Source organism: Barbatula barbatula (genome assembly GCF_947034865.1).
Source record: "Barbatula barbatula genome assembly, chromosome: 7".
NCBI classification, from domain to species: domain Eukaryota; kingdom Metazoa; phylum Chordata; class Actinopteri; order Cypriniformes; family Nemacheilidae; genus Barbatula; species Barbatula barbatula.
The window spans coordinates 12748508-12760815 of record NC_136770.1 but is presented as its reverse complement, the minus strand read 5'-3'; the positions used below and the strand labels follow the sequence as shown (position 1 = coordinate 12760815).

Sequence of the window (12308 nt, the reverse complement as noted above, 5' to 3'; positions counted from 1 at the left end):
GGCTGCGCCTAGAAATTCTGTCCATAAAAATTACGAACAGAACCGGTGACAAAGGGCAGCCCTGCCGGAGTCCGACATGCACTGGGAACAGGTCCAACTTACTGCCGGCAATGCGAACCAAGCTCCTGCTTCGGTCGTACAGGGACCTGACAGCCCTTAGCAAAGGACCACAGACCCCATACTCCCGAAGCACCCTCCACAGGATGCCGCGAGGGACACAGTCGAATGCTTTCTCCAAATCCACAAAACACATTTGGATTTGTTGAGCAAACTCCCATGCACCCTCCAGCACCCTGTAGAGGGTGTAGAGCTGGTCCAGCGTTCCACGGCCTGGACGAAAACCACACTGTTCCTCCTGAATCCAAGGTTCTACTATCGGCCATATTCTCCTCTCCAGAACCCTGGCATAGACTTTCCCGGGAAGGCTGAGAAGTGTGATCCCCCTGTAGTTGGAACACACCCTCCGGTCCCCCTTCTTAAAAAGAGGGACCACCACCCCGGTCTGCCATCCCAGAGGCACTGTCCCCGACCGCCACACGATGCTGCAGAGGCGTGTCAGCCAAGACAGCCCCACAACATCCAGAGACTTGAGGTACTCAGGGCGAATCTCATCCACCCCCGGTGCCCTGCCACTGAGGAGTTTCTTGACTACCTCAGTGACTTCGGCTTGGGTGATGGACGAGTCCACCTCTGAGCCCTCAGCCTCTGCTTCCTCAATGGAGGACGTGACGGTGGGATTGAGGAGATCCTCGAAGTACTCCTTCCACCGACCGACGACATCCCCAGTTGAGGTCAACAGCCTCCCACCTCCACTGTAAACAGCGTTGGTAGGGCACTGTTTCCCTCTCCTGAGGCGCCGGACGGTTTGCCAGAATCTCTTCGAGGCCAGTCGATAGTCCTTCTCCATGGCCTCACCAAACTCCTCCCAGGCCCGAGTTTTTGCCTCCACAACCACCCGGGCAGCAGTCCGCTTGGCCTGCCGGTACCTGTCAGCTGCCTCAGGAGTCCCACAAGCCAACCAGGCCCGATAAGACTCCTTCTTTAGCTTGACGGTTTCCCTTACTTCCGGTGTCCACCACCGGGTTCGGGGATTCCCGCCTCGACAGGCACCGGAGACCTTACGGCCACAGCTCCGAGTGGCCGCTTCGACAATGGAGGCGGAGAACATGGTCCACTCGGACTCAATGTCTCCAGCCTCCCTCGGGATCTGGTTGAAGCTCTGCCGGAGGTGGGAGTTAAAGATCTCTCTGACAGGAGACTCGGCCAGGCGTTCCCAGCAGACCCTTACAGTACGTTTGGGTCTGCCGAGTCTGTCCAGCTTCCTCTCCTGCCATCGGATCCAACTCACCACCAGGTGGTGATCAGTTGACAGCTCCGCCCCTCTCTTAACCCGAGTGTCCAAAACATATGGTCGCAGGTCAGATGAAACGACCACAAAGTCGATCATCGACCTGCAGCCTAGGGTGTCCTGGTGCCACGTGCACTGATGGACACCCTTATGCTTGAACATGGTGTTCGTTATAGACAAACTGTGACTAGCACAGAAGTCCAATAACTGAACACCGCTCGGGTTCAGATCAGGGGGGCCGTTCCTCCCAATCACGCCCCTCCAGGTGTCACTGTCGTTGCCGACATGGGCGTTGAAGTCCCCCAGTAGGACGACGGAGTCCCCAGTCGGAGCACTTTCCAGCACCCCTCCCAGAGACTCCAAGAAGGTCGGGTACTCTGCACTGCCGTTCGGCCCGTAGGCACAAACAACAGTGAGAGACCTAACCCCGACCCGTAGGCGCAGGGAAACGACCCTCTCGTTCACCGGGGTAAACTCCAACACATGGCGGGAGAGCTGGGGGGCTATAAGCAGACCCACACCAGCCCGCCGCCTCTCACCATGGGCAACTCCAGAGTGATGAAGTGTCCATCCTCTCTCGAGGAGTGTGGTTCCAGAGCCCAAGCCATGCGTAGAGGTGATCCCGACTATCTCTAGTCGGAACCTCTCAACCTCCCGCACCATCTCAGGCTCCTTCCCCGCCAGCGGGGTGACATTCCACGTCCCTAGAGCTAGCTTCCGTGTCCAGGGATCGGGCTGTCGAGGCACTCTCCTCCGACTGCCGCCCGATCCACAATGCACCGACCCCCTATGGTCCCTCCCGCACGTGGTGAGCCCACTGAAAGGCGGCCCCACGTCGCTCCTTCAGGCTGAGCCCGGCCGGACCCCGTGGGGAAAGGCCCGGCCACCAGGCGCTCGCATACGAGCACCGACCCCGGGCCTGGCTCCAGGGTGGTGCCCCGGTTGCGCCATACCGGGCGACGTCACGGTCCTTGTTTTTGTAAACATCATATGGGGTTTTTGAACCACTCTTAGTCTGACCCGTCGCCTAGGACCTGTTTGCCTTGGGAGAACCTACCAGGGGCATATAGCCCCCGACAACATAGCTCCTAGGGTCACTCGGGTACTCAAACCCCTCCACCACGTTAAGGTGGCGGTTCAAGGAAGGGACATTTACTAATATTTTAGTTAAAAAAAACTATATTTTCTGGTTTCACAGCCAAGTCCAAACAAAGTTGGTTATTTTAATTTAAGGATGTAACATCCTAAACTAGAGCTAGTAAATTAAATATTAATATAATTTCTGAAAGTACAGAATACAAATATTTTTCAAAGAAACTATGCGATTTTACAGACTTGACAAAATGTTTTCCTGAGACATTTCGTCTATTGTCTGAGACCTGACTGGTTATTAATGTTGGCCCAAAGTAGTTTGTTATCAAGTCTTTCCTCCCTCAAACTCATTATCTCTGCTTCCTGCGCCTGCGTGCTGCAGTTGTTTCAAGAAAACACACAGTGGCACGCGGACATGGATTTCTGCGCGAAACTACGGCACGAGTTCGTGTTTTCAGACCGATTAAAATGCACGACTGCTTCACTTTTACAAACGTGAATGAGGTTACTATGTTGAATATACAGTTGATCTGTTTTTGACACTATTATCAATGTAAATGATTACACTGTCAAATAAACTAAATTGTTAAAACCTAAACTAGAAATGTAACTGGGGCACAACAGCGACGCCCCTGGTCTTATAAAACCATTTACAATGCCGTAACCACATAATTCAATTAAATTCAAGAATTAAATAATAAACCAAAAACCCTGGCAAATTAATTTTGCTGTCAAATTCACATATACACAATATCTGCTTTTACCCTTTAACCACGGTGATTGATTCGCATTGTGTATGGTTTTATGTTTAATACTTTGAGGGTCTGGTGTCTGTATATGTCTAAACTATCAAACTTTCACTTTCCTGCGTGTATGTGAGTGATTACAGCTGTAGAACAGCACAAATGTGTATAGATGGCTCTCCGTCTGTCTTCGTAAAAGAAGTCAACAGTTTTCAGTGTGTGTACATTTAGTCTGGTCTGGCTACATGTCATATTGTCATTAGTCAGTGGGGTTTCAAAGGGGAAAGGCAGATAATATTGGATCTCAGAATGGAATGCTCAGATTCCAGTTTTACATCTTTAACTCTTTCACCACGTGGGCAGAAGTGGTACAGTGATGGTTTATAGTGCGTCCTTACATGCAGTTGCAGTTGCAGTGGCTTAAAGGACAATATACTGTATCAGGAGCACCAGCCCACACATTACATCACCTCCAGATGTTTTATAGTCACATTGGAGTAGAGGATCTGCTGTGTCATTTATAGAGCACATCACAAAGAGCTCTCTGTATCCCCAGAATACCACAAATACTGACAATATTTATCCCCTGTTCCTGTCCAGGATTTTATCTTTGGTGGCAGTTCTAGTCTGTTATGTGTGATCATCAAATAGCCAAACTTTTATAACAGAAAAATCCTCTCCGATTTATTCAACTTACAGAAATCTGTTGTCAGAATTTGTGATTCTTGGAAGTAGGACGACTGATAATATTCCTGCAGTGCGCTGTGTCAAAACAAATGGAGCGTTTTTTTGCTGATTTGAGCTGATGCCTGAGAGAATGTGGAACAAAACTCAGACTGATGCAAAAAGTTAGCTCGAGCGTGTCGGCCAGAAGACATAGAGATAATATATAGCATCTAACAACGCTGATCTATCACATACTGTATGAATCACTTTTGACTATCATATTAATAATAAAAAGCAGTGTTCTGTTAGTCAAGTATGAGATTCTTTCTTTCCTTGTGTTTTTTCATTGTTTAAGGCAGATGCAATGTCTCCCCGAAAAAGATTTTTTCCTTTATCAACCGAGATATATGACTTCTCTCTGCAGATTTCAGCCACTAAAGCAGACCCAAACCTTGGGTTCATGATCCAGAACTGCTTCATCTCTCCAGACTCCAATCCTGACACACTGTCCGGACAGGAGTATTTCGTCATAGAGAACATCTGCCCAAAAGACGATTCTGTGCACTATTACCCTGACCGAGGCGATTTCCCCTTTCTTCTTACTCAAACGGACCACAAACGCTTCAGTTTCACCTACAGATCCATGTTCAATGTGTCATTGCTCTTTCTGCACTGTGAGATGTCACTCTGCTCCATAAGAAATGACAAGGAGCTAAATCTTATAGAGGTATAAATCATTAATAAATCTACTTTATTTATTTTTTTAAACTAGCCATGAAACGTACACTCTTAAATATGTGGGCTTGTTTTTATTAACCAATGATTGGAAAAAATATGAACAAAACTAACCTTTTGTCAATTTAAACTCAACGATGAATGTATAACCCAGCAGTTGGTTTGGCCTTTTTTCGTGTAACAGAGCCATCATTTACCATACTGTAGCTATCATCATTAATACATATCTGTCTTGTTTTGTTTTTATTATATTTCTATTGTTTAATATGCAATGTACAATTCTAATTCTAATCCAATTGAAATGAAGTTATGTATTACTGTAGCTAATACACACACTGTGTGTGGTTATCAGATTTCAGAAAAGGATTTCTGAGCTCATGAATGCAAAAATAGCTTGAATATCATCAAAAAGGTTTACGTAGTTTGTATGCATTTTGATGCATACTTTTAAATCCAGTTGCCCTATGCAAACTGCCCACATACAGCAATCTGCAACAGTTACTGTACGTTTCCTTTTTTCTTTTCTTGTCAAACAATTTGTAGTACTGCACGTTAAGGTCATGTTTATGTCTAGCTTACATCATCTTAAAAGTGACTCTTTGTTCTCCTCTGAATGTTTATAGTGTGGTCATAAGCTGGATTAGGATAAAAGATGTGACGTGTTTTACAGAGTAAACTGTGTGTGATATTATATCTGCTTTTATTTCAAAGTTCATTTTAGCTCAGGCTCAACCACTACGATAATATGCTAAATTGAATAGTTTACCGTACCGTAATATACATTAATCCAGTTCATTGATCAATGTACATAAATGTGCCGTGTTACATTGATCATCAGTTGATATGGTTGTGATTGATACCGTAAATTATTTTTACACATGAGTGAAGTTTATGTAGGCTATATGTGTATTTGCCAACGATTAAACCTAGATCTATATTCTCATTGCAGTGCATGTTGCCAGATGAAGCCTGCAGTTCCCTCAGTTTGGAAAACATCCTTTTCATGATGATGAACACCAAACCCTTAACAAAGCCAATGGTGGTCATCTCTGACAATACCCATGACACTGTAAAGGTCACAGAAGAGCCCAGGAAAGGACAGCCAGGTAAAGATATATACCGATACAAATACTACAGACTGTTAGGCCTACTTTTTTTAAACTGCTTGCTTACGTATGTGTCCGACATGTTAAATAATTTACAGTAGTAGTTTACAGTGCTTTTAGTCATTCACTGTCTTTCTGCCTAGCATCTGCCTATTTCAATTGCAGGAGAAAATAATTTGGGGTTAGTTTAATATGAGGATGTGTATAGTAACAGAATCTGTAGATTTTCTGGCGAGTGCATTATGCATGTGCATTATGGTAGATGTGCAGCTAAGTTAGTACAGTACAGTGTATTTGCTTGTGTGTATCCGTCACTCTGGACTTGATCAGAGACCACAGAGTTCCTGTCTTGTTTTCCATTGTGGTGCATTACTGCATCTGGAGTCTCTTAATATGTGATACTGTAGCATATGAGTGTGTTTACTGTGGATTCGGTGTGGTATGGCGGCGTGTGTGGTTCATTATAGACGTGGAACGGGGGGCCCATAGATGCAACAGAGGACTTGAAAATGACCTGCTTACCAATGCTGGATAGCATTTGTTTTCACTCAGGCATTTTCTTGGGCCTCCCTTTCCCGTACAGATAGTGGGAGGGAGATTAAGGGGATAAGGAAAACGGCAGGACAAGGAATAGAGTAATAAAGAAAAGGCCCCTTATGCACTACATATCCCCAGTTCCCTTTATGACAGAATGCATTTGCCATTTAGATTAAGGATGAAGTTTCGAATATGTCAAGATAGTGGGTTTGAGTCTAAATGGAACAAAAGGATTACTTAATTTGATCATGACTGGTTTGATCCTTGTCTTCCTTTTATTCTTTTGGCAATAATGCAAAAATTGTGGTTGGTGTGAGTCAACTTTATTGCCTCAGTTCTAATGAAAATGGTTCCAAACTTTAAGTGCTGCTTGTAGCAAATGGAGCATGTATCCATTAGTCAAACTTGATTAGTAAAATGAGTGCCCATCCTGAAAGGAGCAAGCTGGGATTTTATTGGACCCTATAAAAATGTATGTAGCTTTAGTTATTACTGAGCATAAACAATATCAAAGATTGTCTTCAGCAAGCAGATGATACATACAGTACGTTTTTCGGTAAAATCTAAAGGGTGAATCCAGATTATATGTAAAGATTACATTAGATTATATGATGGTATCAAGTCTATGTTTTTAAGTGATGTTTTGTGTTCAGTATCAGTACTCACAAACTCTTTTCCAATACCGAAAGCGCCGCGTGACTAAACAGCATTTTCGGCGTCACATAGGATATCTCAATAAATTGAAACATAACACTTCTTTCTATTGTCTGTATGTGTAATAAATAATTTTACATAAAAATAACTATATAAATACACACAGATAGGTTGTTTAAGATTTGACTATATTTTTACATTATGAATACATGCATACATTCTTCAAGATTGTGTGTAATCTAATATTTTTATGTTTTCTATTACCAAATGTGTTTGTACTTCTGGAACGGGACTGTTGCACTCTATTTTGCTAGTAAACAAATTCATCATTTTGTTAAAGTTACACCGTTTCTACAGCGGATGCGACACGACACACGGCTTGTTTTAATGGGATCCAGTGTGGACAAAATGTTTAATTATAATGGGTTCTAATGCGTTCTATTGTCTTCCGTCGTGTTGCATTGTGCCGTGCCGCGTCCCGTGTAGACACCGTGTTAGAAAACATAATGTACAACATACTTATTCTTGTGTTCATTCAAGTTTCCTTTCCAAACCCAACTGGCCCTAAAAAGGGTGAGGTAAAGAACAGCAGAAATACGCTCTGACACCCGGGATGAGATCTTGGGATGTGGTGACTGCATAGAAATGTTGTCCAAGTAATTTTTGCTAATTCATTTGCTTCCCTCTTGAGATATTTTAACTGAGCTTGTGGGTGGAGTAGTGCAGCTTAGACCCATGTGCCAGACCTATGGAGCAAACCACATCCTTGGCTCTGAGCATCCAGCTGACATAGCTTTTCTGAGGAATCCTAAAAACATACAAGCCTTTGTTCTCTTCTTAGCAATAAATGCATTGAGGGATTTTGTTTTAGCATTAATTATCCGTATAACGCTGTATGCACAAATGTCCTTTTGGCATCAGTAACTAAGTAAAAGTTATTTGCCTTTACTCGCTTTTCTTTTGCTCTGTCTTCAAAAAACACGTATGGTATATGGACAGGGGTGTTGATGTGTAGCTTTATATTTTCCACATTATGAGCTGGACTGCACAGATATGATATAAGGGGCCATTCTGGGGTAAATGTCAAAGGGGTGAGGTGGGATCTGCTATAGCGCTCGCTCTTCTTGTTACAAACCACTCCAGCAATAGTCTGTCATCGCTCTGTCACGGTAATACAATTTTGAAGGTGCTCTCTCTGAGAATAGCATCTATTGTGCCTGAGATTTGGCGCTGGACCAGACGGGCTACGAAGCTGGTGGCCACACAGGGTCTATTGTGCTGTTTGATCAGTAATCATTAGAGCTAATTTGAGCTCTGAAAGTCATTCAGTCTGTGGCCAGATTCCAAGAATTGGCTCACTAGTTTATCTACAATATCCATATCAATCATGTGCTGTATACTGTATGTGTGACCAGCAAACAATTGCACCCCATTGATTATGAACTTACTCTGTGCATGCTCACTTCCTCGAGTTAAAACTGGACAGAATACATTTTTGAATTCTTTTTTGCAGACATCATATATATCCTGGACACACCTACTGTGGTGGGCATCGCCTTTGCAGCCTTTGTGATCGGAGCCCTTCTAACAGGAGCTCTATGGTTCATCTACTCACATACAGGTGAGAAAACATCTGTAACTATATAACATTGTCAAAAAAAACACACAAGCTTGACTTGTCAGTTTGTAAGGTTCAGTGCAATGTCTTTTTGGTCATCAATTCAAAAATAGCTTTTGCGATCGCTCCATCTTTTCTTATTTTTGTACTTAATGTTACTGTTTTAAACACAGGACCATGTTAAGAACTAGTTATTCAGGCGAAGCAGTCACTAGTTGATTTTTTTCTTAAATCTGCTAAAATTCCTATTCTCACTGGTTGCCACATAGTAATTACTGAGAGTTATGCATAATGCCATTTATCACATTGCCAATTTATAAAAGCTCATGTTTTGATGATCGGAAGAACTTCCCAATACTTTTAGGAGCATGTTAACAATAACATATTGACTCCCAAGTTGTAAATATATCCTGTTCGTCAGCAGAATTGCATTTGTCTTTTCCGTTCTTTCAAGCCTTGGGGCTGGGGGGGTATTGCTGCTGGGTGGTCATCAGTATTTTGGGTACAATTGTCCGAAAGGCACTGGAATTCCCCCTGTTGCTGTTAGGGTCTCTTCAGGCTTCACAGGAAAATACAAATACAATCCACCAACTGGATGCCAAGATTTCCACCGCCCCTCCTTTCCACATCGCCCTGTTGTCGCCAGGTCGACGACCTCTGTTGACCCTCCAGAGGAAGCGCATGCTCTGTCTTAGTCCATTTTTCCCCACTACAGTCCAACTGTATTTTTTCTACAGTACCAACAACATGTTTCATGGCACAATGTTTTGGTACAGTTTAAAATTCAGTTCTACATTCTTAATATTGTGTAGGCCAGTCAGTGACAAAGGTTAAACTGAGGATCAAAGATTCAAAAATGTGATTTGTGCACATCTATTCTCGGGTATTCAGACATGTATATCTTGGATTTATGTTTAGCTTTTGTTTTGTTATGAATTCCATAGTTTTATCTTTAAAATTAGTTTTAAATATCACCTGTGGCATTTAGTCTAGATCCAATTTATTTTTGATTGTTGTTAAAAGGAAATAAGGATCTTAGATCAGGTAACTGCAGTAGAGATTATTAATTTCCACATGATAATGCTTGCATTATGGTAAATATTTCTCAGTTACCAGCTTCCCTGAGAGAACCGAGAAGACTACAGACTCCCCACCAAAGACACAAAAATGTTTTGGAACATTTTTCACTGAATCACTGCATCCATGTTTTACCCACAACGTCTCTGATTAGTTCATAAAAGTCAAGGCATAAGAAACTGTAGTATTCAGTAATGTTACCAAAATAGCCCATCATCATTTTTTTTATATTGACATTTACCCCAAGTGCATAACTATTATATTTTCATCCTGATGTGTTCCCTTTTTCTTCTTTTGTAGTGTAGTGTAGTGTAGTGTAGTTGTTAAAAAAATACTTAAACAATTAAGTACTTCTTAAAAATATATAATTTCATACATTAGCCATGCTTCTACAGCAGGGAAAGTTACGTATGGAATGTGGGTGTGTTCTGTTAGGAAAGGGTTTCTGTAATCTTGTCACCCTGCCTGTAATAGATCACACTGATAGGTTAAGGACGTCTCCCCAGACACAGAGTAAGAGTTTTACGGACAATGTCGAGTGGAAGAGGTCAACAATAGCCATCAAATTCTCGTGCTCTCTCTATCTCACACACATAAATACTTGTCATCTTAAATGCATCTCTGTCCGGGCCTCACAGGCTAATGTTTCATTTAATATATAGGTTGCATTTCTGTGAGCTATGCATGTTTGCAGGATTTTTTGTAAAGTAGGGATGTGCAAAGGCAGATAAGAGATTGATAGTTCAGTACACAGCGATGGATGAGGAAATGTACTGTTTTTAGCTGGAGCTCTTGGCAGCACATCTCTGGCATATATTAGCAGCAGAGGGGCCTAAAACAGGGAATCAGACAAACGTCCAGCATTGATCCGAGGAGAGAAGCACGCACATACATAAACACAATTTTCCAAACACAATCATACTGGTTGGACAATCATGAGTTTGTCTGTATAGATGTCAGTGTGGTATGTTGAGTAGCCTGTTAATTAACCCTTTCCTGCGTAGAGGTCTCTGCAGTGCAAATCAACCACTTCCCTGGAAACTAGGGCATCATCCTATACACTGTTAGTTAAACAGCTTCATAATATTTTTATGTTAAGTGAAATTAGCTCTATGAGTCAATTCAACTTAAATTATTTTGAAACTGAAACGTGCTCCCAACTCACCCCTTTGGCCTTAACCCATAACAGCTCCTTATATCATATCTGTGCAGTCCAGCTCATACTATGGAAAATAAAAACCCTGGTCAGTGTACCGTACCTGTTTTTGTAGACTGAGCAAAAGATTGAGCAAGTCATTTCAATGTAATTAAGTTAAATTGACTCATAAAGCTAAACATTTAAGGCAGCTAAAGTTGGTGAAATACAGATGAAAGAGAGTTTTGCTTAAAAATTGCTGAATTAAGAACTATTTTCCTTCAACAACAGTTCATAATGACCATAAGTGTTAAGCTGCACATTTTCAAATAAGCACCACATTCCTAACGTCTTCTGAACTCTGTTTAGTCTGTTTCCTCATACAAAGCTAAGTTGGTATATGCTTATAATTTTCTCAAGTATGCAAGTTAACCTTGAAATCAGATCAGTATGATTCAGTCTTTTTTCGCTTAACCACTTGATTTCTATTCTTACAGAAGACAGGGATTATAAATGACCCATGACGCTAAAGCAAACCACACAACATATACACACACACACAAGTTCACATAAGTTCTAGCTAACTTGACCGCTGATTCACTACACAGAGAGGGAGATGATAAGAACAGAAAGAAGACAAGAAATACATGAAAACATGGTGATTTTATTGCATTTACATTTACCTTTAGTCACTTAGCGGACGCTTTATCCAAAGCTACTTACAGGGAGTTCAGGGAGCAATAAGCGATATGTCATACAGGAACAATAATGCAATAGGTTATAATACAAAGCTACTGGTTTCCAGATCAATACCTGTAGAGAGAAAGAGATCAAATTTTCACAGAAGAGATGGGTTTTAAGTCGTTTTTTTAATGTTGTGAGAGATGTGGTTGATCGGACTGAGTTAGAAGGAATGTTCCACCAGGAAGGAGTTGTGAAGGAGAAGTTCAAGTTCAAAGTTTTTTTGTCACATACAAAACCATACATAGTACTACGTGTAGTGAATTATTTTCAGACTGTCCCAATAGACTAGAAAGGAGATAGGAAAGGAAGGAAGGAAGTTAAACAATATTTAAATATAAATAGTGTAGGGGAGTTGGGAAGTGTCCATGTAAAGTGCCGGTGCTGTATATATATATGTGTATATACATATTAGGAGCGGGAAAGCGATTTGCTGCCCTTTTGAGAAGGCATTACAAGACGCCGCTCATTTGCTGAACACATGGTTCTTGATGGTGTGTAGAAGGGTGTGAAAGTATGCTGGTGAAGATCAAGTGATAGTCCTGTAGGCAAGCATTAGTGACTTGAATCTGATACAGGCTTCAACCGGTGGCCAGCGGAGAGATATGAATAGAGGTGTCACATGAGCCCTTTTGAGTAGTTCTGTCTTGGCAGGGTTCAGCTGGAGGTGATGCTCTTTTATCTGAGATGTCTTCTAGGTAGGTTGTAATGCGAGCTGCGTGTGGTCGTGTGCCCATATGATGGGTCCCAAGGATTTCGTGTAGATAGAAAAAAGCAGCAGTCCAAGCACCGATCCCTGAGGGACCCCAGTGATCATGTGGTGAGCTGTGGACAGCGAGCCCCTCCATGACACCCT

At 42.3% G+C, this 12308-nt stretch overlaps 1 protein-coding gene across 1 annotated transcript in view; it reads left to right on the top strand.

Moving 5' to 3' along the window:
* The window catches only part of tgfbr3 (transforming growth factor, beta receptor III), an 81368-nt gene that overhangs the window by 64330 nt on the left and 4730 nt on the right, over positions 1–12308 (top strand). The window contains exons 13-15 of the mRNA XM_079461328.1: positions 4274–4576; positions 5534–5690; positions 8395–8502. Of these exons, the coding sequence (XP_079317454.1) occupies positions 4274–4576; positions 5534–5690; positions 8395–8502 (568 nt within the window). The remainder of the gene's footprint in view (positions 1–4273; positions 4577–5533; positions 5691–8394; positions 8503–12308) is intronic.